The 21,181-nt window shown below is 36.8% G+C and overlaps 2 protein-coding genes across 2 annotated transcripts; one reads left to right on the top strand and one right to left on the bottom strand.

The window, feature by feature from the left end:
• The first annotated feature begins 460 nt into the window (after positions 1–460).
• Positions 461–3,719, top strand: LOC146163997 (E3 ubiquitin-protein ligase MARCHF5-like). Its single transcript, XM_083381583.1, has 6 exons — positions 461–679; positions 823–1,028; positions 1,131–1,261; positions 1,384–1,568; positions 1,933–2,098; positions 3,172–3,719. The coding sequence occupies exons 1-6, from the start codon at positions 525–527 to the stop codon at positions 3,292–3,294; spliced, it is 966 nt and encodes a 321-aa protein (XP_083237709.1). The 5' UTR covers positions 461–524; the 3' UTR covers positions 3,295–3,719.
• LOC146163996 (adhesion G protein-coupled receptor A3-like) lies at positions 3,669–21,176 on the bottom strand. Its single transcript, XM_083380646.1, has 28 exons — positions 21,111–21,176; positions 20,951–21,022; positions 19,854–20,029; positions 19,656–19,768; positions 19,320–19,455; positions 18,668–18,873; positions 18,512–18,610; positions 18,290–18,445; positions 17,892–18,059; positions 17,629–17,772; positions 17,412–17,491; positions 16,782–17,035; positions 16,437–16,600; positions 16,029–16,165; positions 15,741–15,846; positions 15,453–15,604; positions 15,158–15,250; positions 14,509–14,670; positions 12,748–12,826; positions 12,380–12,490; positions 12,128–12,196; positions 11,018–11,300; positions 9,046–9,329; positions 8,349–8,495; positions 7,507–7,625; positions 6,294–6,514; positions 5,053–5,499; positions 3,669–4,598 (listed from the first exon to the last, which is right to left on the bottom strand). The coding sequence occupies exons 1-28, from the start codon at positions 21,140–21,142 to the stop codon at positions 4,432–4,434; spliced, it is 4,377 nt and encodes a 1,458-aa protein (XP_083236772.1). The 5' UTR covers positions 21,143–21,176; the 3' UTR covers positions 3,669–4,431.
• Between the last annotated feature and the right edge of the window lie 5 nt (positions 21,177–21,181).

Here is a 21,181-nt window from a genome sequence, read left to right as displayed (position 1 = left end):
ACCCAATAAATAAAATCACTGAAGCGTTGATATTGTTTTCGGTTCCCTAAATATTTTCGTTGCGGGATTTAGTTTTGTTTTACCATATTTACTAGACTTCATTTTTAGTATAATTTTGGAAAACAAACGTTGTCTTCCAAAGTGCTTATTTGCAGTCGCTGTTGACTATCATACAAGAAAAGTATTATTAGAAGAATGTTATGTAGACGTCAGCTGATTTAACCGATTTACGCAAATACTTACCATAATATTTGTCAGCAACACCATAATGTTTGTAACAGCAGGAAAATTTGTGTTAGAATAACATATTAAAAGAAAAATAGTGTCTGTTTTTTGGACACAATTTGTTTATGGCTTGATTAAAATTTGTTCATAGTTTTGAACACACTACCAACCTGCGCTTACATGAATTTCATATTGCATACAATACTGTAAAGCAAGTATGCATTATTTTTAAGGTATAACTACTAACCCTTATATAGTCTTCAAATAAAATATTAGTTGTTTGAATAAAATAGTTAATAATGTCAGACAATAATAATGATGAAGATGATTTCGAAGATGCCAACTTTTCTGTTGAAGAAGAATCAAGTGATGAAGAACATTCTATTGTTGTCAACAATGAAGGAGAAGAAGCAGAAGTGATAAACATTATGGCCTCTGAAAATCCTGATATAAAGTAAATAACTTCAAAAATTGACATTTTAAATATAAATGTACTCAAAATTTATTTGTTATTAAAATTGAAGCTTTACACAAATTTTGTGTTCATACTGTGCCTCATAAGAACTGCAGGTGTAATAATATGCTTGCTATTTTAAGCAAAAACTGTTGGGTATGTTTTGGCGGTGAAAATGATGATACCCATGCCGAATGGATCAGGCCATGTCGATGCAGGGGAACTACCAAGTGGGTACACCACAGTTGCCTGATGCGATGGGTGGATGAAAAGCAAAAAGGGCATGCCTACACCAAAGTGTGTTGTCCACAATGCAACACAGAATATGTCATTATATTTCCTCCATTTGGTAATTATGTCTTGTTGAGTATTTAATATAGACAAGTTTTTTTTCATAAAACAATATGTTATATAGTGTGTTAAATTAGCCATAGTTGTTATTTTGCAACAGGCCGAGTTTGTGGGGTCATGCAAGCCTTGGATAGGATGATATATAAAGCTTCGCCAATAGTTGCAACAGGTGTACTACTGGGATCTGTATACTGGACTGCTGTCACGTATGGCGCTATTACTGTCATGCAGGTGCGCCAACAACAGTTTGTTTCTGAAACAATTTTCTTGATTAACATTGCTACAATACTTAAAAATGCTTCATGGAAATATTTTAGGCTTTGTTGGTTAAATCATCTAAATTCTGTTTCTAGGTGCTTGGACACAAAGAAGGTCTAGATATGATGGAGAGAGCCGACCCCCTTTTCCTTCTAATAGGCCTTCCAGCCATTCCTGTATTCCTAATCCTTGGCAAGATGATCCAATGGGATGAATACCTGCTAAAATGCTGGAGACGTCATTCCCACAAACTATACTTTTTAAATTATCTTTTTCCAGGGTAAGATTACCTGCCTTTGGACTTTGTAAAGGGTAGTAAACAGGGAGTCGAACCGTTTGACTTTTGCGGTTCAGATTGGACCTTTTTTTATTTCAAAACCAGTCCGAGTACAATTAAACTTGCATCAAATCTAAGTTTCTAAAATATCTGAAAAATTAAAAAGCAACGTTTTATTTAATAAATATTTATTTTTCCTAAAATCTAGTTCCGGTTCAGTTCCTGAAAAAAAAAACTCCTAAAACCGGTTCATAAAGTTCAGTTCTACTCCCTGGTGGAAAATAAAATGTTTGTTTAGCATTAACTTTAAGTTGTCTAGTTTACAATAGCTATTAAATCACTGTAACACTTTTAAAATTGTAAACAGAATAGAACAGGAACAAACGCGCCACATCCAGGCACAAGAGACCCCAGCAAGGGAAATAAAGTTTACCCGGGTGTTTTGTGGTGCAATGTTTTTCCCCACTGTTGCCACTATTGTTGGCAAATTTATGTTTCGCAAAGTGGAAGGAAACCTTCAAAGAAGTTTTTTGGTAAATTTCTTTAATCTATTTCAGCTACTCAGGAAAAAGTAATACTATAAACCAGGGTGGTCCAAGGTTGACAGCATCGCGGGCCACAATATTTCTTTGATATACTTGGCGGATCACATAAAGTAGGCTATATATGCGACATGCGTGATAGGAGCGATCGACGATTTTCGTAAGGTCGGGGCATGAAATGTTTAAAGATGACAACAAAAAGCATCGTCAAAAAGTAATGTGATAATGAGACTGTTGGCAAAATGGTGCGCGCAAAGCGCGAAAAAATTGCGTATTTTGACAAAACAGAATACTGCATTTAGAAGCATAAAATGTTTTTAACTAGATATATTTGGCTAGAATTGCACGATGGAAAGGTCCAGGGCGTTAACCTTTAGTCAAAGTGAAATCCTGTAAAACAATACTTTCCCGAAGCGCTATATATGTCATCGTTCATTTACCTTGAAGTGGCAAAAATAGTAATTTATATAGGGTCGTACTTTTTATGTTATGTTTACTAGTCCATTAAAAAGACGTAAAACCAAACGCAAATGTAACCTACAATTTCGCAAAACAGCCGTTTTGGAAAGTTCCATTTAGGACGTATTGCGACTTTCAAACCGGTCTAACACAAATTATTAGGCGTTCTTGCCACCCCTGGATTAAAACTTGCCGGTTAACTTATTTAATAATGTAACTAGGCTGCCGATGATCGTTGGTCAGTTATATTTCTTTGATTAAACCCTCAACTTTACGTATTACAATAATTCAACAGTGCTTCGCGGGCCACAAAAATTGATGTCGCGGGCCAGATGTGGCCCGCTGGCCTGGGTTTGGACCACCCTGCTATAAACCATAAAGTTACCTACCTAACATACTGTTTTTTCAAATTGTTAACATCACATAAAAATAAAACACCAGCATGGTAACTTTTAAAGCTTAGATAAGTGCAACAAACTATATTTTCCTAAAAATTCGTTAGGGATACCTGTTTTTAGACCTTTCACTAGTTCGCATTTTAAGTCAAATAAGTTTTGTTGATTTGGTTGTACTTTTTTAAAGTATGTGTATTATATTGCCAACAGGGAGGATTCGCATTTGTGGTCATTAAGGGCGTATTGAAAGTCTACTTAAAACAACAAGTTTACTCCCGATTGGGGAGAAGGAAAATTAACAATTTTGGTGACACTGAGGGAACCCCAACGTGATGTATGTCTGCGCCTCTAATACCGACTTGTCAATATAAATACTTCCTTATAAATATACTTGTTAAGTTGACCTTGAATGATTTTTGAAATCTCTCTCCACCTTGTAGTAATTTGGCAATGATGTGTGCCCCTGTCGCATGTATTAATCGGCCATTAAAACAATGCAATTATAACGTTATCATTATAAAGCCCCAGTTTAAAATAAACGATTTTAAAGTTTTATGTCGCGTCAAAAACCCGTGCGCTGCGCACTGGTCTTGCCAGTAACTCTGCTTAATTATTATTTATATCGTTGTACATGTGTAAAGTGTATCATGTTTTTGATTCTATAAAACGAAATGGGATAAAGAGTTTATTTTGTTTCGTGCACAATTGGACTCCGTTACGCGGCAATTTTGTAGTAAATAAATATGCACGCCATTGAATTGCTGTCAGTTCTTGTTCAAAATCAGCAATAGATTAAGCAGCTGGTAAAAGTAAACTTTTATTTTCGTTTCGTCTTGGAGGTAGAAGAAAGAAATAAAATACAAAAGGGTGTCAATTGTTGTTAACAATACAAAAAGGCAAAAAAATCTCGAAATGACGAAAGCTTACACTACGCTTACGTATAGCTTCCCGTCGACTTCAGTTAAGTTCAAGGCAGTGCTACATAATGTACAAAAAAGCACCACGGTGCTAAGCAACGAATGCTTCTATAATTAACGCCACGATTAGTCGGGTTAGAAATAAAAATGCAGCACCGCGTAAGATGGGGAAGTCTAAATCTGCACACAACGGGTGTAGGGAGGCACATAGGATAATCGAGGTTTTTCTCTTCACAACAAAATCTTGAGTCTACTGTAACATCAAATTAGGTATTAAACTCAAGATAGCGACAACAAATCCAAATGGCAATAGTCCGAATGAAAATCATAAACAAAGTGTGCGACAATTAGAAAAAAATAAAAAAAACATGGTTAAAAATATTTCCACCTGCCTCGGCGGTTTACCTGGCAAGTACTACTCTTTTAATCGACGTTTGATAATACTGCAACGAGGTAAACACTACATTAAGCAATTGTATCGTAATAATCCCCTTTCAACAGCCACGGCAGCAATCTTGCGTCTTGCATAAAATCGTACGGAAGCCCCTAACACCTAAACGCTGGTCTCGTTTCTGAGCGCGGAGTAAAAATTTTCTTCGTCGTCACCCGACAGAGCGTCTTCCAAGCAAAATAGCTCGCCACCATCCTCAAAAATGAAGCCTTCCACGCCGTCGACTGTTTGCGGGAAATCGATGCCTTCTTCACCATGCTCTTCGTCGCCTAAACGAACAACAGTACTCTGGTAAAATTGCGTCGCCCTCACATTCAACAGGGAATGGACATTTTGACAGTACCTTTAAATCCAATAACTAATGCAAATAGGACTGACAAATCGAACAGCGATAAGTCAACTACCGTGATGCCTATTAGGGCGTTGTCTTGCTTTCCCTAACAGACTGCCATTTGGGTAAACTCAAAAATGGCGGGTCAGTCGCTTAAGTGGTCATAAAAGGGCGTTGTTTGTAAATGAATTATACTAACAATTTTTTTGCACGTCCCAATTAAAAATCGTACATAAATTACCACGACAAAAAACGTTTTCTGCTTTCAAAAGCGGAAAAACAACACTTTTACATTTAACCTTTTGAACAACCTTGGGTGCTACACACCAAACGAGTAAAATGCATGAAAACAACTTTTACAGTATAACAGGACTTTCAAGGGTCAAACTTACTTAGCTTTGAAAGAAGTGGATTTGATTCGGCGACGCTGCAAGCTTCGGACTTGGAGCCGCGTCTTGGCGGGACGTGCATGTTCCCCAGGTTAGCCGCCGTAAGGTAGCAGTGACCTTTGACGAACGCGGACTGCTGCAGGGCGTCGTCGGGCAGAACGCCGGCGGCTCCGTGCAAGGTCAGGTCGTCTCTGACCTGGTACTCTCCCCCGGCGCCGTGACGCGGAGAAGACTCGACCTCCCATTTTGCTCCGGGAGAAGACTTTCTCCGGTTGCTATAGTAAGCTATTAGGTTCGGGTTGGCGTCAGGTTGCGGCTTGTCCGAGGTGACGGTCGACCGTCTTCGATTGTCAGCTAGAAACATTTGCAAGTTCTTGCCGGAATCGCTTGAGTCTCCGCCGCAGCCGTGGTTTCTTTTCGCTTTGCGTCCGTTGGACTCTATTCGGCGAACTAAATAGTTTTCTTAACGATTAAAGTTGTAGGCTTTTGCGATTTGTAACTGGCTTGCCCAATTTGACTTCCCAAATTAATGTATAAACTACTTATGGTATATCACACTCACCAACTATATTATTTTTTTATTAACAAAGTGTTAGTAATTACAAGTATATGTGAGTGTTGGTTGACACAAAACTATCAGTTAAGACAGTGTTTCGTAACCCACTGGTCACGACAAAAAAATGGGTCAACGTTTGATTAGGTTCACCGACTGCAGTAGGTCACATGATTAGATTTATTGAGATCGAAAAAATCGAGCTAACTATTGGAGAAATACGAAGACATGGCTCATGTTAATTCAATTGGAACTTACTTATGTTTTGTTCACATAATAAAGAGTTCAGTGAATAAATTCGGGTCACCAAAACACTGTTATATTTACGCTTACTATTTGGATCGGGAAAATGTTGAGAAACACTGAGTTAAGATAAGCAACGAACCAAAAGTAGTTAGTAAAGGTTTACTACTATGCTTCTAAGGGGGATATTATGATGCTTGGCTTCAAGTTTACTAAATAGAAAAAAATCCAACCAGTAATGGTTTACTAAATTTTCTAGACAATTATTACCATCCCGTATTACAAATAACTAAATATTACGCAACTTATTATGTGTCCCCCCAAAAAAAATCTTAATCACATATTGTTTTTGTCCGAATTCTTAAATTTTTTTAATCCGTTTAAAACCCCTACAATGCCTTTAGCAGCTATAAAGTTGTACACAGGTTAAAAACAACACAAAGCCCACCTGCAGCCTTGCGGTGCTTGTCAGGCAACAGACGTTCGTTGGCCTGGCGCTCATGAGATGCCAGTAGCGCGGTTTTCTCGCCTGCCTTTTCCGCCGAGTCGAGCTTTTTCTTGGCCAGCTTTCCCTCGTCGCTGGTGAACGAGTCTTGCGCGTGTTCTCGTAGCACTGTCAGCTTGGGTCTGCCCTTCTTTGCCTCACGAGCCTTGCGCATCTTTTGGTACCTAACCACAAGTTTGCATTAACGCGGAAATTCGGGACGATGAGTATTTTAGTGGCGGGCTTCGCGTATAAGTTTCAACTATCGTTTAGACTGGTATGCGGAAGATATGCAGTCGATAATTCTTTAGGATGAGGTGCTTCAGGGCGCAACAAGGCACTTTAGTGGGATTTTTTTTTTTGGCGGTTTTCGTACCAAAAAAATTAGAAACTTTATGCCCTTTTTATTGATCTTTTTCCCTGTTTCAACAATATGTAAAGACTTAGGTCTTTAGTTGAAATATAATTCACAATTAGTTTTAGTTTTTTGAAGAAGCATGTTTGTGTTACAAATGTCTGTGTTGTTTTAAATTATCGTACAGTTTTTTTTTTAAAATAGCAATGAAGTAATAGTTTCAAAATTTAAACCAATGTAGGAAATGGGTTTAAACAGAGACAAATCACAGTTTTGATTCCGTGTTCACATAGCTTGGCAGTTGACCTAAAATATTTGCTATTTCGACGGCGACAATTTTAATGAATTTGGCTGGACTAATTTGAAGTTTTTGTGTATAACCTATTAATAGTAAACATATTTTATATTCGAAAATGTATACAACGGCTAATGAATACTTTATAGAGGACACCTAGACCCGCCAAGCAATTAAAACTGCCCAACAGCTCTTTTCAGTGAAACTTTTTCAAACAAATTAAGCGTTTAGGTTTTTATTTAATTTGAGAATATTTCAATGACACCTGTAAGACATTCTCATCTATTCCTACTCATACCAGCCTGTCAAAACAAGTATAACCACATCCTTCTTTTACAACGAATCAAACATGTTTTAGTTGCATTCTCTTCTTGGCTTATAACTCAAATCACTATGTATCTAATAAAATATGCAAACTTGATAAAATAAACGCTTTCTTTTAAAACAAAGTGTTACGCAACGACAGTACGCGACCAGAAAAGGTTGAGAACCGCTTCAATAAGAGCAGTGTTCACGTATTTTCTAACCTGTGATAAAGGACGCTGTTGTCGAGCTTTCGCTGAGGCCTCTGCATGACGACAGGCATCGTGTGCATGTTTTGACCATCGTCAAAGCTGTGTTCGGTAAGACTGTCGTATTGGCGGTGCTGGGCAAATGTAAGGTGTAAATTATGTAAAATTTATGCCAGTTAACGGACTTTTAGTAAACCGTGCGGTTTTGCTTGACTATTGTCTGAAAACACGGCATCACATAAGAAAGGCATCTCAGAACGTATCAATCCATTACTACTAACAACGAGACCTCAAACTAAATTTATGCGTTCCACCTACGGATTAAAAGATAAAGCACTATTTTTCAATCCTAGTTAAAAAGCCTTGAGGGGTTATTACAACTTTTCTTTTTATTAACGTTAACTAGAATAAGGTATTGTTCTACTTTGTTTTTATGTTTCCAGTTTAACCACTTATCTTAAAATTAAGAGAAAGTCTCATGTAAGAAATTTAGACAAAGAAATATAAATCTTTACCTGCGTTAACGTTCAAACTTTGGCGAGTAAAACGTATAACAATCAAGCACTATTGCCTAAACGATTTTTTTTTTTTTTTTTTTATTGATTTAACGACAATCAGGTGGCAGTCTTACGACTGAAGAAAACCTTTTTGTCGCGATAAAAGTTAGTTATGCTTTCAAAGTTGTGATTCTGCAGCTCGACACTCTTTGAATTCATTAAAGTCAGATTTACAAAACATATCAACAAAAATAACGGGGTGAATGGGTTTAACAGCATAACGCTACAACCGTTACAGGAGTTCTGCAATCTTTGCAAATAAACAGATTTCAGAGAGATGTCAATGATCAGCAAGCCAACCTGCAGGTTGGTCATCTTGACAGGCCTGGATCTGGGTTTGTGCGCGTAGTACTCTTGGCAGTATTGATGAGGATAGTGATATCCAGCGCAGTCGGGCAAAATGTGGGCAGAGTCAGACATCACGAACAAATTGTTCACCCCTGGGTTCTAAAAACAGAATAACGCGCTACAAAACAGCTTTCGGCAAATTAAAAATATTAACCAAATAATGGTTAAGGATGTTTTAAAAGCGACCATATTTTTTTTACCTTTGTTACCTACTAATGTATCTTCCCTTAAGGTAGAAATCTTCGCGTGGTGCATAAAATAATTATTTAAATAGTTATGCCACTTTGGCTTCGGGGCATCGGAGCATCGGACAAATATAAATGACAATAAAACAGCTTATTGCAATAAGTGCAATGCGGGTTCGCATACTTTTCCTAGATGCGGATTATCATACTTTTCCAAGCAAAAAGATTTAGCTGATAAAAATTAAAACTAATCGCACGTAGGGATATGCGGAGCATTCTTGGGGGCGCCCCAGAACATGATATTTTAATTATTAGTCAATAAAACTCAAACTTTTGTCTTTATAATGACTTCCTGTGAGACGTCCCATAAAGCAGTTTTCTAAAACGTGAAAAGAGGGGACCCAAGAGTGTTAATGAAAGATTAATAGCCACTGCGCTAGAATAATGGGCGACCAATAACGTACGTGCATGTGGGCGTCGGCGTTGTTGACGATCTGCATATTGCTGGTCACACCTCGTCCGCCAGCGCCGCGGTTCAGGTCGTTGGACCTGTACTTGCTGCTGCTTAACTTGCTCGAGCTGTAAAGCATGTACGACGAGCCGTAGTTGCGCGCCGTTGATGGGGCACTGGGGGTGACGGGGGCGCGCGAGCTTTGGTGCGAGGGGCAGGTCTGGTTGGCCGAGGTGAGGTCGCCCCCGCTGGCCGATGTCGTATGCAGGGTGGTCTCGATCGTGGCAGGGTCCGTTACTGTAAACCATGTTTTTTTTTTATATTTGTGTCACGCGATGCGGAAAAGGAAAAACGATAGACGCGAATTTTCACGAACGCTAATCTTAATCAATTGCTTAGTAACAGGAAACTAACATTCAAAAATCATAACTTTAGATGAGACTGCCAGGATGTTTCAGACTTTATCTTCCGAATAGAATGGTTTGGATTTAATCTTTCCATGGTTTAAACACATTTAACGGTAAGCGAAACAAGTAGTTACTCGGTCGGTCAAGCAGTGGCCGTTTCTCATACCCATTAAATTGGTTGCGTTACACAGCTTTTTAAATGCGATACGTAAGAATTATATTGAGACTGCACACTTGATCGGAGACGAGCCTATTTACTTATAGCCACTTTAATTCGGCAGCGCCTAAAATACAACTGGAAACCTTTGTGCAAAAACAACATATCACGGTCGAACAACAAAGTAAACCAGCAGATTCAACAGCGGCTTTGCGCGGCCCTTATAGCGGCCCTATAGCCTCAAATACAGCACAGTCAATTTGAAAAGATGCGCAAGAGAGATTTTGTTTGCCAGTCTTCCGTTCTAAGAAAAACTTAAATTGTATTTTCACGCACGAGGGCAAGCCAACTTTCGGAGAAGTAAGAAGGTGCCCATCCAGGAATTTGAAAACTAAACTAAAGTGAAGAGTGGGGGGATACAGATATGTGAGAATGACGAGCGTTATTTGTGCACTGATGTTTATACCAACATAAGTGCCAAATAATAATTTTTGTCGAGCTTTAGTTATTACGTTAATTGGAATAGTCAATCGAACTTTATCGGTTGAAATAGGTGAGCGTGATAAGGCATTTCATTGCGCTTAGGAAAACACTATAATTCGATGTTGTACGTGCAGCGGGCAGAAGGGCCAATAAATGCTGTACAAACCCAAAATTAAGTGAATTATATAAAAAATAATTAAGTTTTGCAAAAGTGCAGAAAAACATACCTGTAAACCATAGGATTTTATCTTACAGCTTTGTTAATAACCGTCTTTTTTAATGTGTATCAATCATCAAACGAGTGCAATTAAAGAGCATTTATAAACAAAATAAACATTATTTCAACAAAGTTGATACTAAATCTAAACTGAAATCTTTAGATAAAGACCATCTAGTTAATGCTAGGAGAAAAATATATTTACCTAATGACTGACATCATCCGCCTGCTTAATTCAAATTATTTATATTCGCTTTTTCCATGCACAATTGCACAACTTAAAGGCTGTATTGAATTCTCGACAAGTTTTCGCACAACCGTGCTTTATTACACAATTTGTCTTTACATAGTCCCACCTGATTCCTCTATTTAGAATTAGACAAACATGACCATTTACAGACTAGCTTAAAGGTTGTTGTTGTTGTTGTAAGACGTAATAGGAATATCAAAGCCGATACAGAAGTAGATATAGTTTCGAACGTTTTGAATAACTCTTTATTTATTTTCAACATCTGATTTCTTCATGGGCTTTGATATTCTTATTACGTCTTACTACAAACTCCAACCATTATGCTCCAAAGTTGTTGTTGTTGTTGTTGTTGTTGTTGTTGTTGTTAATTTCAAAAAATGTCGCAGCGACGTCATTTGATAATAATTGTTTCGGGACAACGATACCACTACATCATAAAAAACGCGCCATTTCACTTCCACGAGAACGTACCGGCGGTGGTGGCCGTGTCCTGTCGCTTCCTCTCGTTGGAGCACTTGAGCGATTCCAGGTTGCTGTTGCTGTTGCTGTTGGCGCTCGCCGGCGTGGGAGGAACCGGGCGGGAGGAGCCAGAGGATCGGGAGCACACGGATCGCCAGCTCCTCCGCACATCCCTCCTGGACACCAGCTGCTGAATGAAGAGGAAGACGCCGGTTGCGATGGCCAGGAGCGCGTAGGCGCACGAGAACACCACGCTCAGGTTGATCGGAAGGCGATTGCGACTCGGCTCTATGTTCTGACGAGAAACGAAGGCACAACTTGAAACCTGTGTGTTACTTGTTTATTGGTATAGTTTTATATGAAATTGTTTTCTAGTTTTCTTCCTCTCTTGCCGATTAACAACACATGGTTTCTCCTTTACTTCGACCAGTAAGAAGTTTATCTTGTTTTTCTACAATTTGTTGCCCTCAATTTGTGTATACTGCAGTTATTTATTACAGGCAGGTGGTTTTAACATTATGATTCGTTCGGCGAATAGAGTTGCTAAAGTAGAGGTGTTACTATATTATTAACGGATAACGCCTTCTTAATACTTAAAATGGATAAACACGACCATTGTAGCTTTTTTACCTTTAACAAGTCAGCTACTATTTGCATGCATCATAATTTAGTTTTCTGCAAAACTCATTTTTTGGTAAAACTTTTAGCCTATCGTATTTTCGCGAATTAAACGCAGCATTAAAATCGCCTACATTAAACATGTAACTAACCGAATTTCAAATGTAGTGGTAAAACGAACCGATACTATAAATTACAATAAACTTCAAAAAAGAAGTTTTTTGGTGTAATATTTAAGCGTATTTTTTATCAATCGCCGAAGCTGGTTGACCTGGTTACACGTTTAAAATGGCCAATTTTACACATGAAATCAGCAACGAAAATGCATATTTCCAAAATTCGAATTTTATAACAAACAAAGGTTCTGGTAGAAAATTAAAATATTATAGATCTCATGGGTAGGACAAACATGGTCTGTGTAATACCTGTGCTCGAAGGTAGTTTTGAAAAATTAAATCCCATTTAAAAAAAACATGTCTTTAATTTAAACCAGTATTTACTCACCAAGTAACTCATCAGGTTGAAATTGGAATGTTTGTTGATCGCAGTCATGGAGGGGATCGAATCAGAACCCTACAAAAAATAATTTTCGCATGAAATGTCAGAAATAAATTGTAGATTAATCTAATAGCTTCTAATTTTTATTTACTTTTTTTAACAGTGCGACGATTTAAACTTTAAGCCTACAACAAGGCTGCAGTGAAGAACTTGTAGAATAAAAAAGTTTTTGAAAGCATTTTTTTTCAGGAAATAAACCTGTATGTGAGGAGCGGCCACGGAGAGCGCCGCCGTGATCCAGGTTGCAATAAAGAACACCAAGGACAAGGACACACCACGAAGTCTGGTGCGATAGCTTTGCTCGTTCACCTGTACAACAGCAAAGTCAAAAGTTTGACAATTAAAATGACTTATTTTGGATGGATCGCTGTACGAGCCAAGAACACTGAGATTAAAAAGCTGTTTAAAGACGTCTATATCCAGCGAAATTGGTCGTGAAATATAACTACCCGAAAAATTATCCATACAGGTGAACATTTATAAATTAAATCGCTCAATAAAATCGGTAACTTTAACAGTTTTCAAATAACAAAGGTCACACTGCTAAAAGTAGGGGCTTAACTTACGTCTTTTAAAGTTGGTGACGTCACACCATCCCTGTGGTCCCGCGATGAAGTGGGGTTATGCAGTCTTGTATCTTCCGTGCTGCAATTAAAACTTGAAAAACTGAATTTAAACAAGAATTTGGGTAATAAGACCTTATAAAATATAAGAACATCGTTTATTGGAACACAGATTTTCCAGACGGCTGTTTTACAGATTAGGACTTTTAGAAAAAAAATCAAAGTCAGACCTTGCATAGAACTGGTCACATACATTTACAGGACAACGAGAAAAGTATAGGCTTGTTAGCTTTGCCTTAAACCTTTGAGCGACGGTAAATAGCCCAGAATACAAAAACGCCACTTTCGCAAAGCCGTTATTAGCCAGGCGAGTCAGACAACTCTCTGTTCTCAATCGGCCAGTTCACATAGCCAATTGAAAAGTCTCGCGGTGCTGAATGATACGAGATGATGTTGTTAAAACGCCATTGGCCGAGTTTTCGTGTGGTCTTGTTGGCCCGTTTCACCGCAAAACGGTTATGGTTTCCTTCGTTTCGGCAGTTAAATTCTATTGTTTCCAAGGATAAAATAAGTCGCTTACAAGGAGAAAATTAGCAACACAACTTTAAAGATTTAGGTAATTATAGTTTATACTTTATACTTTCGACCTGATGAAGCATGGTTGTGCGAAAGCTTGCCGAGAATTCAAACAATTTGTCTTTACGGAGTGCCACCCGATTCCTCTAGTTATATATAATGAAGGTATAATAAAAATGCTAATTGTATAATGTATATATTAAGGTTGTGCTACACAAGGGAGGCGGTCTCTTATAACTGAACACAATATATGCTAAAATACCAACTTGTCCCCGACTTCATTCAGTAAATTTTCTTTATATTTAGTATTTTCTAAACGTTTTACAATAACAACTGGAGACGCCGTGTCCTTGGCTTTGCAATAAGACATTCTCTTCACGGTTCGGTGCATGTGCTCTTCAAACCCCAATCACAGTATAAACGAGGCGAGGCGAGCCATGGCGCTTTATTTGGTTCTCGATTCAAAACAACTGCCTTAGGTTTTAGGTTACGCATTGCGATTGCGATAGTGATCGGTAAATCATCTTTAGGACAGGGGGCCGTGCTCATCTCAATCAAGCAAAAAATTAAATAGATAGATAAAAATTATTTGCGCTGCTTTTGTACTCATTTTCAAAGTGATCATTAAGGGTGTTGGGGACCCGGCCCCAACCTAACTGATAATTTGGCCACCTTAACAGAATTTATTTGACGATTTATATCGATGATTTAAATATATTAAAAATGAATCTATAAAGTAATTATAATAATGCATTGAAACAAAAAGAGAAATCTAAATTAACTTCCGATCGGCCCAATTATACCATTTTTATCAAGACTGTACCCTAAAGGTTTGATTATCAAAATCACAGCAAACCGATTAAGCATATCAGCACCAAAACAACTGTTTTAACTGACGACAATACTAAACAACTATTTTAACTTACGACAAGGATATAACTACGGATTGAAACTTATTAATGAAGGTTGTGTATCGATATACTAATTGACATGGCCAGCTTCTTTTTTAAAATACATACAGGCTCGTCGATATCAACACCAGTCTGCTATAAAGTGGAACTAGAATTTGCACCCATGCAAGGAAAACGTACAGAGACAGACTTTCCAGGCAAAACCCAGGTGCCCGATCGAAGCGTAATTAAGGGGACGGGTCACCGAATCTAGCGCTTGGTTGGCTGACGGACTTACGCGGATCTGGTGACTGCAGCGGTGGGCTTCTTCAGTGCGCCGTCGCTGGGCAAGCAGTTGAGCGTGGCAAGAACGCGAAGCAGTACGAACACGCAGTAAATGGCGATGAGCGCCGCCGGGCCGTAGAAGGCGTACAGACTGGTCTCCCACGACAGCCAGCAGCTGTGAAACATGAGCGGCGGCCGGGTGAAAATCGGCAGCGGACAGTTCAAGTGGCTGTGGCCAACACGGTGTATAAAGGGAATAATTCAGAAAGTATGCGCATTTAAGATGACTAGTCAAATCAGACCGACAGAAAAAGTCCAGTTGCGCCAGGCGATGATTTAACATTCTTTCGAGCTGTTTTAGGGTTTAAAGGAGTGCAACCCGAATTGTTTATATTCAATAACCCATTAAAATTTGTAAATTTAGGAAACTGATGCTATTTATAAAACAATCATAAAAAACAACTAAAAGAAGGCATCCGAGAATTTTTACGCAGGACAAGAATATTTTTATGGCAACAGGGAGGTTCTTCATTTTAAATAACCTGCACCTTTGGGACTTAAATTGGGGCAGATAAATTTGACTTTTTTTTTATTGTTGCGTCGTATCGATTCCGTGCTTTACATCGATATTTCTGATTACTAACTAACGAGTTTGTGCTTACTATTTTCCATCATCACCATCATAGTTCTCCAGTTTTGCCGCTGCAGTGATGCCACAAACTATTATCGGAATTCCACAACCTATCAGGTAGAATCTACAAAACAAGAACAAAAAATTGTCAGAAAAATCCTAATAAATTACCAATGTTAAATTTAACGTGAATAATGTAAAAAGGTTGGTATTAGGTTTCTAATACTCAACATCCTACAATAAAGGAAAAATTTGAATTAAACAAAAAAAAAACTTTTTAGTGTTTACATGTATGTGGTTTTGCCACAAAATCATTCGATTTGAACCTTAACATGGGCCTTGATGGCTTTGGTTCCAACGAAGGAGGATGTTGTGAGTTGAGCATCTCCTTGCAGATGTTACGGGAAGACATTGTGATCCAGAGTAGAATGGAGAGGGAAGAATAGTGGAGCAAGATTCCAGTAACATTACACACCGACTATCACACAAAACAAAAAAAGAATATCTGTTTAAATCACGATTTTAAAAGAACTGTTTTTAGTTAAGTAGAAACTTAACCTTTTTAGGAATCGTTCAAAAACTTGTTACGAGTTAGTTTTCTTTAACTTCCGTACCTTAAAATCCACCCTCCATATCCCAAGTGCGAAAGACACTGTAGCAATCATAAAGTGCAAACTAGTGTTTAACAGCATGTGCTTAGCGTCTCGTGATATCTTCAGCCTACGAAAATGGTTTACAATTGCTTGATTTCGAAAATAATAATAACAATAATTTATTTTTTAACAATTTGTAATTTAAAACACTAAAATTCAAAGTAAAATTTACAGACACAAAAAGGGTTTGTGCACCGAGCAATTTTACATTAGGTCACATAAAAGTTACCTTATAAATTTGTTACTTACCTAGGAAATGAGATATATGTGAAAAATACTAGCATTAGGACCAAAATCAAGCACATTGAGCCAACATAGATTGTTGGGTGGAGGGTGGGCTTAAAACCGTCACTTGTTGTAGTAAACATGACCTTGCTGGCAGTGTTCTAATAAATGCACCACAATACAAATGTTATTGACCATTACCGAGTTTGCAATGTAACAAGATTAAAAGGGAAAAACATACACATGGTATCAACCATTACAGAGTTTGCAACGTATCAAGATAAAAAAGAATAAAAAATAGAATATTTTAATAGCGACGAGTTTAAAATGTACACAGATTAATTAAAAATAGTTTTCTTAGAATTTAAATATTTTCCCAATGTTTAAAAGAGCGTTAACATGCCCAAACATTTCGCCCTGTATAGTGTTCACCTTCATAATAGCAAAAATGCCCAACATGTTGCATGTCACAACAGTCAAGTTAACATTTAACTTCTGTGGATATGATGTTTGGTTGAAGTGACAAGCACCTTTAGTAGGCTGCCAAGCACTGCCGTCCCATCTTGCAATGTAGTAGCCAAAAGGAAGGTTCGTAGCTAAATAATTAAAAAAATATGTACAGTACAAAATATGTATAATGTTTCCTTGACTTACCCAAAATAACGTTAACTAGTTAATATCCTGATTGTAAATTATAAGTGCAAATAGTTTGTTGTGTAAATGCAGTTAATTTTTACTGATTTAAATATTTATCAAAGACAATAATTTAAAACATACCCCTTTCAACGGTTTGAAAGACATAGGTGGCTGGAGTAGTCAGATTTTTTTCACTTCTCCCATCAATCAAAACTGAAAACACATTTGAGACAATAACATGAGTTCCGGGAAGCTTGTATTGACTTGTAGTGGGATCACCAACTCTTGTTACTCTTACATTCTCAGCCTCATTGGAAGAGTTTTTATTGGCATGCAACAAGAAATCCGCCAAACTTTCAGTTTTCGTACTTGAGCTTTGAAACAAGTTTCCATCTCTGCAATAATATTATGGTTACGTGTTGCCTATATCACTACTGTTCAAATCAGGGGTGGGCAACCTTTTCCTAATTGCGGGCCAAAACCAAACTTAGAAAGGTTTCTGTGGGCCGTCCTGAATTTTACCTGATAATTATGCATTTATATATGTGTTGGCGTAACTTCTATTGTTGACAGTTCCTATTTAGGGCAAGCATTACACCTTTAGGTTAAAAAATATTCGCATTTACCAAGTTAAAATAGCCAAAAAATATGAGAAATGGCCTTGAACCCAGTTGTTAAGAGGTGGCTGGCCGGGTTCGGCCATCTGGATTTGCCCACCCCTGGTAAAAATTATTTATTACATTTAAAGAACCCAAATTTTAAATATCTAACCTATATGTTATCACTGTTACTGTTGCTTGGTTGGCAGCAATTTTAGGCAAATGGAAGAGCACAGAAAGCTGTAGGTGTACCTGGTGAAAAGAAAAAATATATGCTATGTTACAAAACTTTTATTTTTGAAACCTGTTTTATTTAAAACAGCTTTTAGGTGGAGTTTTAAATATGCAATAGATAAGTGTAACAAAGCACTGTGATTAAAGTTACTAACATTCAATTTATTGGTTCTTTTTCCACAGACGAGTGTGATGGCAATGTTCTTCTCCATTGTAGCATTACATTGAAGAGCTAAATTACCACTGCTGCTGTTAGTCAAGTTAATTATTTCACCGTACAACGCCAGATTGGAATACGTCTGAAAATAGATAAATGTCTTGTTTTTAAACATCTAATATACAAAATAAAGGGCACAGAAAACAGGTGACAAAATAATTCATACAATAAAAAAATAATGAATGTTTAAACTATTCTTACTTTATCTAGTTCAAAATCTGATTTGGTATCAAATAATGACAGAATTGTATTGTTCAGAATATTATGCAAATCATTGTAAGAATGTATTGCTTGGACATCTTCTAAAATGGCCGAAGATTCTGTCGAGGCTTTATTGATAAGTGGCATCAAAGCAAAAGCCATTCCTGTCTGCAACACATTGTAGCATGAATAGATTTATCATGTCAATGTAAGGAAAATATATATCAAACTGAATAGGCTAGCATTTTAAGTAAGTTAAATATTCTTACACACTGTAACAAAAATCACTATCTGCTATCATATGGAATTGACAGAAATGTTAACAAATACAGATAAAATTTTTGAACATTTATTTGACATTTTCACCTACAAACTTCACAAAAAAGGCATCAACTTACTGAACGATGGTCATGAATAAAGTCATAGCATTTTGAGGCAAGTTCAACAAGGAGCTTTAAACCAATAGCTTCCTTTACAGAAACAGAACGAAGATTTTTCACAGACTTGTGGCACTGCTGAATGATATTTTCCTCAGTATCATGTTGCAACATGTGCTAAAGTTGGGCAACGAAAACAATGTTTATATAAAGTTATAAACCTTAAAGTTATTAAAGACTTACATTTATTAGTCGGGCCAATTTGTCAACATACTGACACTGGGAATAATTTGCAGGCGCCCAAGTACCACCGCTGAGACAGATTCTAGTTGCAGTCTGCACCTTTTAAGAGAAAAGTCAGACATTAAAATCTAACATACTCAGGAATCATTTAATTACTAGGTTTGATAGTACCACGTTTTCAGTAGGCTGGGAACAAGGTAAAGATGTGACAACCCCGGTAACGGTCGCAGGCCACACAAATTGCCCAAGGTTATTGGTGACGGACTCTGGCGGACAGTATGATGCATCCTTTTCAACAACCACAATCTTGATCTCGGCAGACACTCGCGATAGGTTTGATGAAACGAGACACTTCCAGGTGCCTAAAGTGTGTAAATTAACCTTGTAATTACTGTTTGGTCATGGTGCTGGCAGCAACACAAGTAGTACAGATTGCTTATCTCTTTGGCCTGTGTTAGCAGGCTGACACAGTTTTGTGCTACAATGGAAATCGGAAAGGCTTCAATAAGTTTGGGCATTAAATTTAATTTCAGGATCAAAAAATATTGTGTAAACATTTAAAAACCAAAAATAGACATATTAATAAAGGTAACTAAACACCTATATAAAAAAAATAATAGATATATAAAAATACAATGTAGAAAAGAAGTGTCAATTTATTTATAAATGGAGCAGAAACCTTATATGGCTCTGTTTTTAATAGCAAATCAATAATGTATTTTATTAGGTGCATATTAGAAAAAATGTGACAAATAGTACTTTGGTGAAGAGATAAGCAAAATGATATCACTAAAACTTAAGTTTTTACCTGAGTGGTTCCTGTTTATGGAATATAACTGCATGTGACTGGAAACTGTGGCTCTGTGTAGTAGGCGATTTGTAACTTGACTGAAACTGGAACTTTCATTGTTGTTGACATTGATACCATTGTGACTCCAAGTTACCTTTACAGATCACAACATATCCCAGGTTATAAAGGTATTCATAGAGAAAAATGTATGTTTTCAAAATTACAAATTAGATAGCAATCATCAGTACTTTACAGCATATTTTTAATTCAACAAATTGATTATTGAGGGATATCAACTACACAAAGAACGTTCGGCTATCAGAACTTAGTAAAGCAAATGTCTGTTCAAATCACCGTTGAATTTAAAATGTCCGTTCCCTCGCAATTTAAAGGCACAGTATCTCCTTCAAAAGCCACTTGATTTCTTGATGGTTTAATTTCAAAATATGGCAGTTGAGTCAAATTATCTAAGGAATATAAACAGAAGCTGATATTCAGTGGTACAATAAAGGTTTATTACAGAAGAAAAGATAAGTAAAAAAATTAGCTTACGGTTTTGCAGCCATTTAAGTTTGAGCTTAGACAGTGGCCTTTTGTTAAGTTTTGCTGGAAGTGTACATAAACCAAAGAGTGAGAGACCTTGTTTAGACCTAGGTTTTACAGATTTGTACCACATAATAAAATCAAACATCAAAGAGTTGCAAATTAAATATTCCGATGTCAATTCCCTGAAAACAAAGAGATTAATGATGAACAAGACGAAGGAAGCAAATTTCAAACAGGAAGCAATAAGGAAGTAATAGAATTAATAAATCAGGACATTAAAAAATACATCTTATGTAATGTAATGTTCAAAAACATCAAAAATTATATTAACATAGTTGATGAAATATGAGATAACACAATCCATATTTTTAGGAATAGTTATCAATTTTGATGAACATAACACTACACTTTGTGATCAACATAATTTTTTATTATATTGGTCACAAATCACAATGCAAAAAGAACATTGCAATGAAACCTATAAAAAAATAATGTTATGCAGCTAGTGCAGATAGAGTTCCCCATGTTAAAATTATGTCAGTTATTTTTGTTAATGGCTGAGAACCTAATTAAAAAAAAGATATTAAAATATATAAATACCCAATACCCATCACTCAAAAAAAACTTAAAAAAAAAATCTCAACACAAAACATGCAAAAAAAAGAGTTTTGCAAAACCAATATTTCTTTGCCCCTGAGAAACATCAATGGGTATTTCAAATGATATCTGTTTAACTTGGAATATTTATCCTCTTTTACATTTTTAACTGCATATTTCATCTCATAAATCGTAAACATTTGCTTGTGCAACAACAAAGAACAATTAAACATGGTAAAAAGTCCTACACATTTAATAGTCCAGAAAACAAATGAGGTTGATGATACAACATGTAAACACACTATTGTAACAGGTAAGTTAAATCACAGTGATAGCTAACATTTAGGTAGGAGGAAAATTAGCTGTCAGCGTGTCAACATTTTTTGCTTTTGTGTTGTAGCATAGTGCTGATTGGTTTAACACTCTCAGTTGGTTAGTGCAAATTTCTATTTAATTTAAATCCTAATGACTAAAAAGTTTTAAACAGTGGAGCTAACTTCACTTACAGTTTTTTGAGTGATGACAATTCTGAAAATGTGTTTCCTGGTACAATGGGAAAGTTGTTAGAACTGAGATTTCTGAAACAACATTAGGACACACATGGTTAAGATGTAGCAATGCTTCTGCAACAAAAAAACTATTGTGTAACTAAAAAATTAAACTTACAATTCAGTGAGTTTTTGTAGACCCTTAAACATGTACTTGTTAAGCACAGCAATCTTGTTGTGGCTAAGATT

Source organism: Ascidiella aspersa, chromosome 2 (genome assembly GCF_963924565.1).
Source record: "Ascidiella aspersa chromosome 2, kaAscAspe10.2, whole genome shotgun sequence".
Lineage (NCBI taxonomy): Eukaryota > Metazoa > Chordata > Ascidiacea > Phlebobranchia > Ascidiidae > Ascidiella > Ascidiella aspersa.
The sequence above is the reverse complement of the archived record's forward strand: the minus strand, read 5'-3'. Positions and strand labels throughout refer to the sequence as shown.

What these genes read in the sequence shown, in the direction of transcription:
- LOC146163996 (XM_083380646.1), bottom strand. Translation starts at nt 21,142, where the DNA reads ATGTTTAAGGGTCTACAAAAACTCACTGAATT. An exon ending in ACATATATCTCATTTCCTAG is followed by an intron (nt 15,847 to 16,028) that starts GTAAGTAACAAA and finishes CCATTTTCGTAG; the next exon opens with GCTGAAGATATCACGAGACG. An exon ending in TGGCCGCTCCTCACATACAG is followed by an intron (nt 12,197 to 12,379) that starts GTTTATTTCCTG and finishes TATTTTTTGTAG; the next exon opens with GGTTCTGATTCGATCCCCTC.
- LOC146163997 (XM_083381583.1), top strand. Translation starts at nt 525, where the DNA reads ATGTCAGACAATAATAATGATGAAGATGATTTCGAAGATGCCAACTTT. An exon ending in GCGCTATTACTGTCATGCAG is followed by an intron (nt 1,262 to 1,383) that starts GTGCGCCAACAA and finishes TTCTGTTTCTAG; the next exon opens with GTGCTTGGACACAAAGAAGG. An exon ending in ACCTTCAAAGAAGTTTTTTG is followed by an intron (nt 2,099 to 3,171) that starts GTAAATTTCTTT and finishes TATTGCCAACAG; the next exon opens with GGAGGATTCGCATTTGTGGT.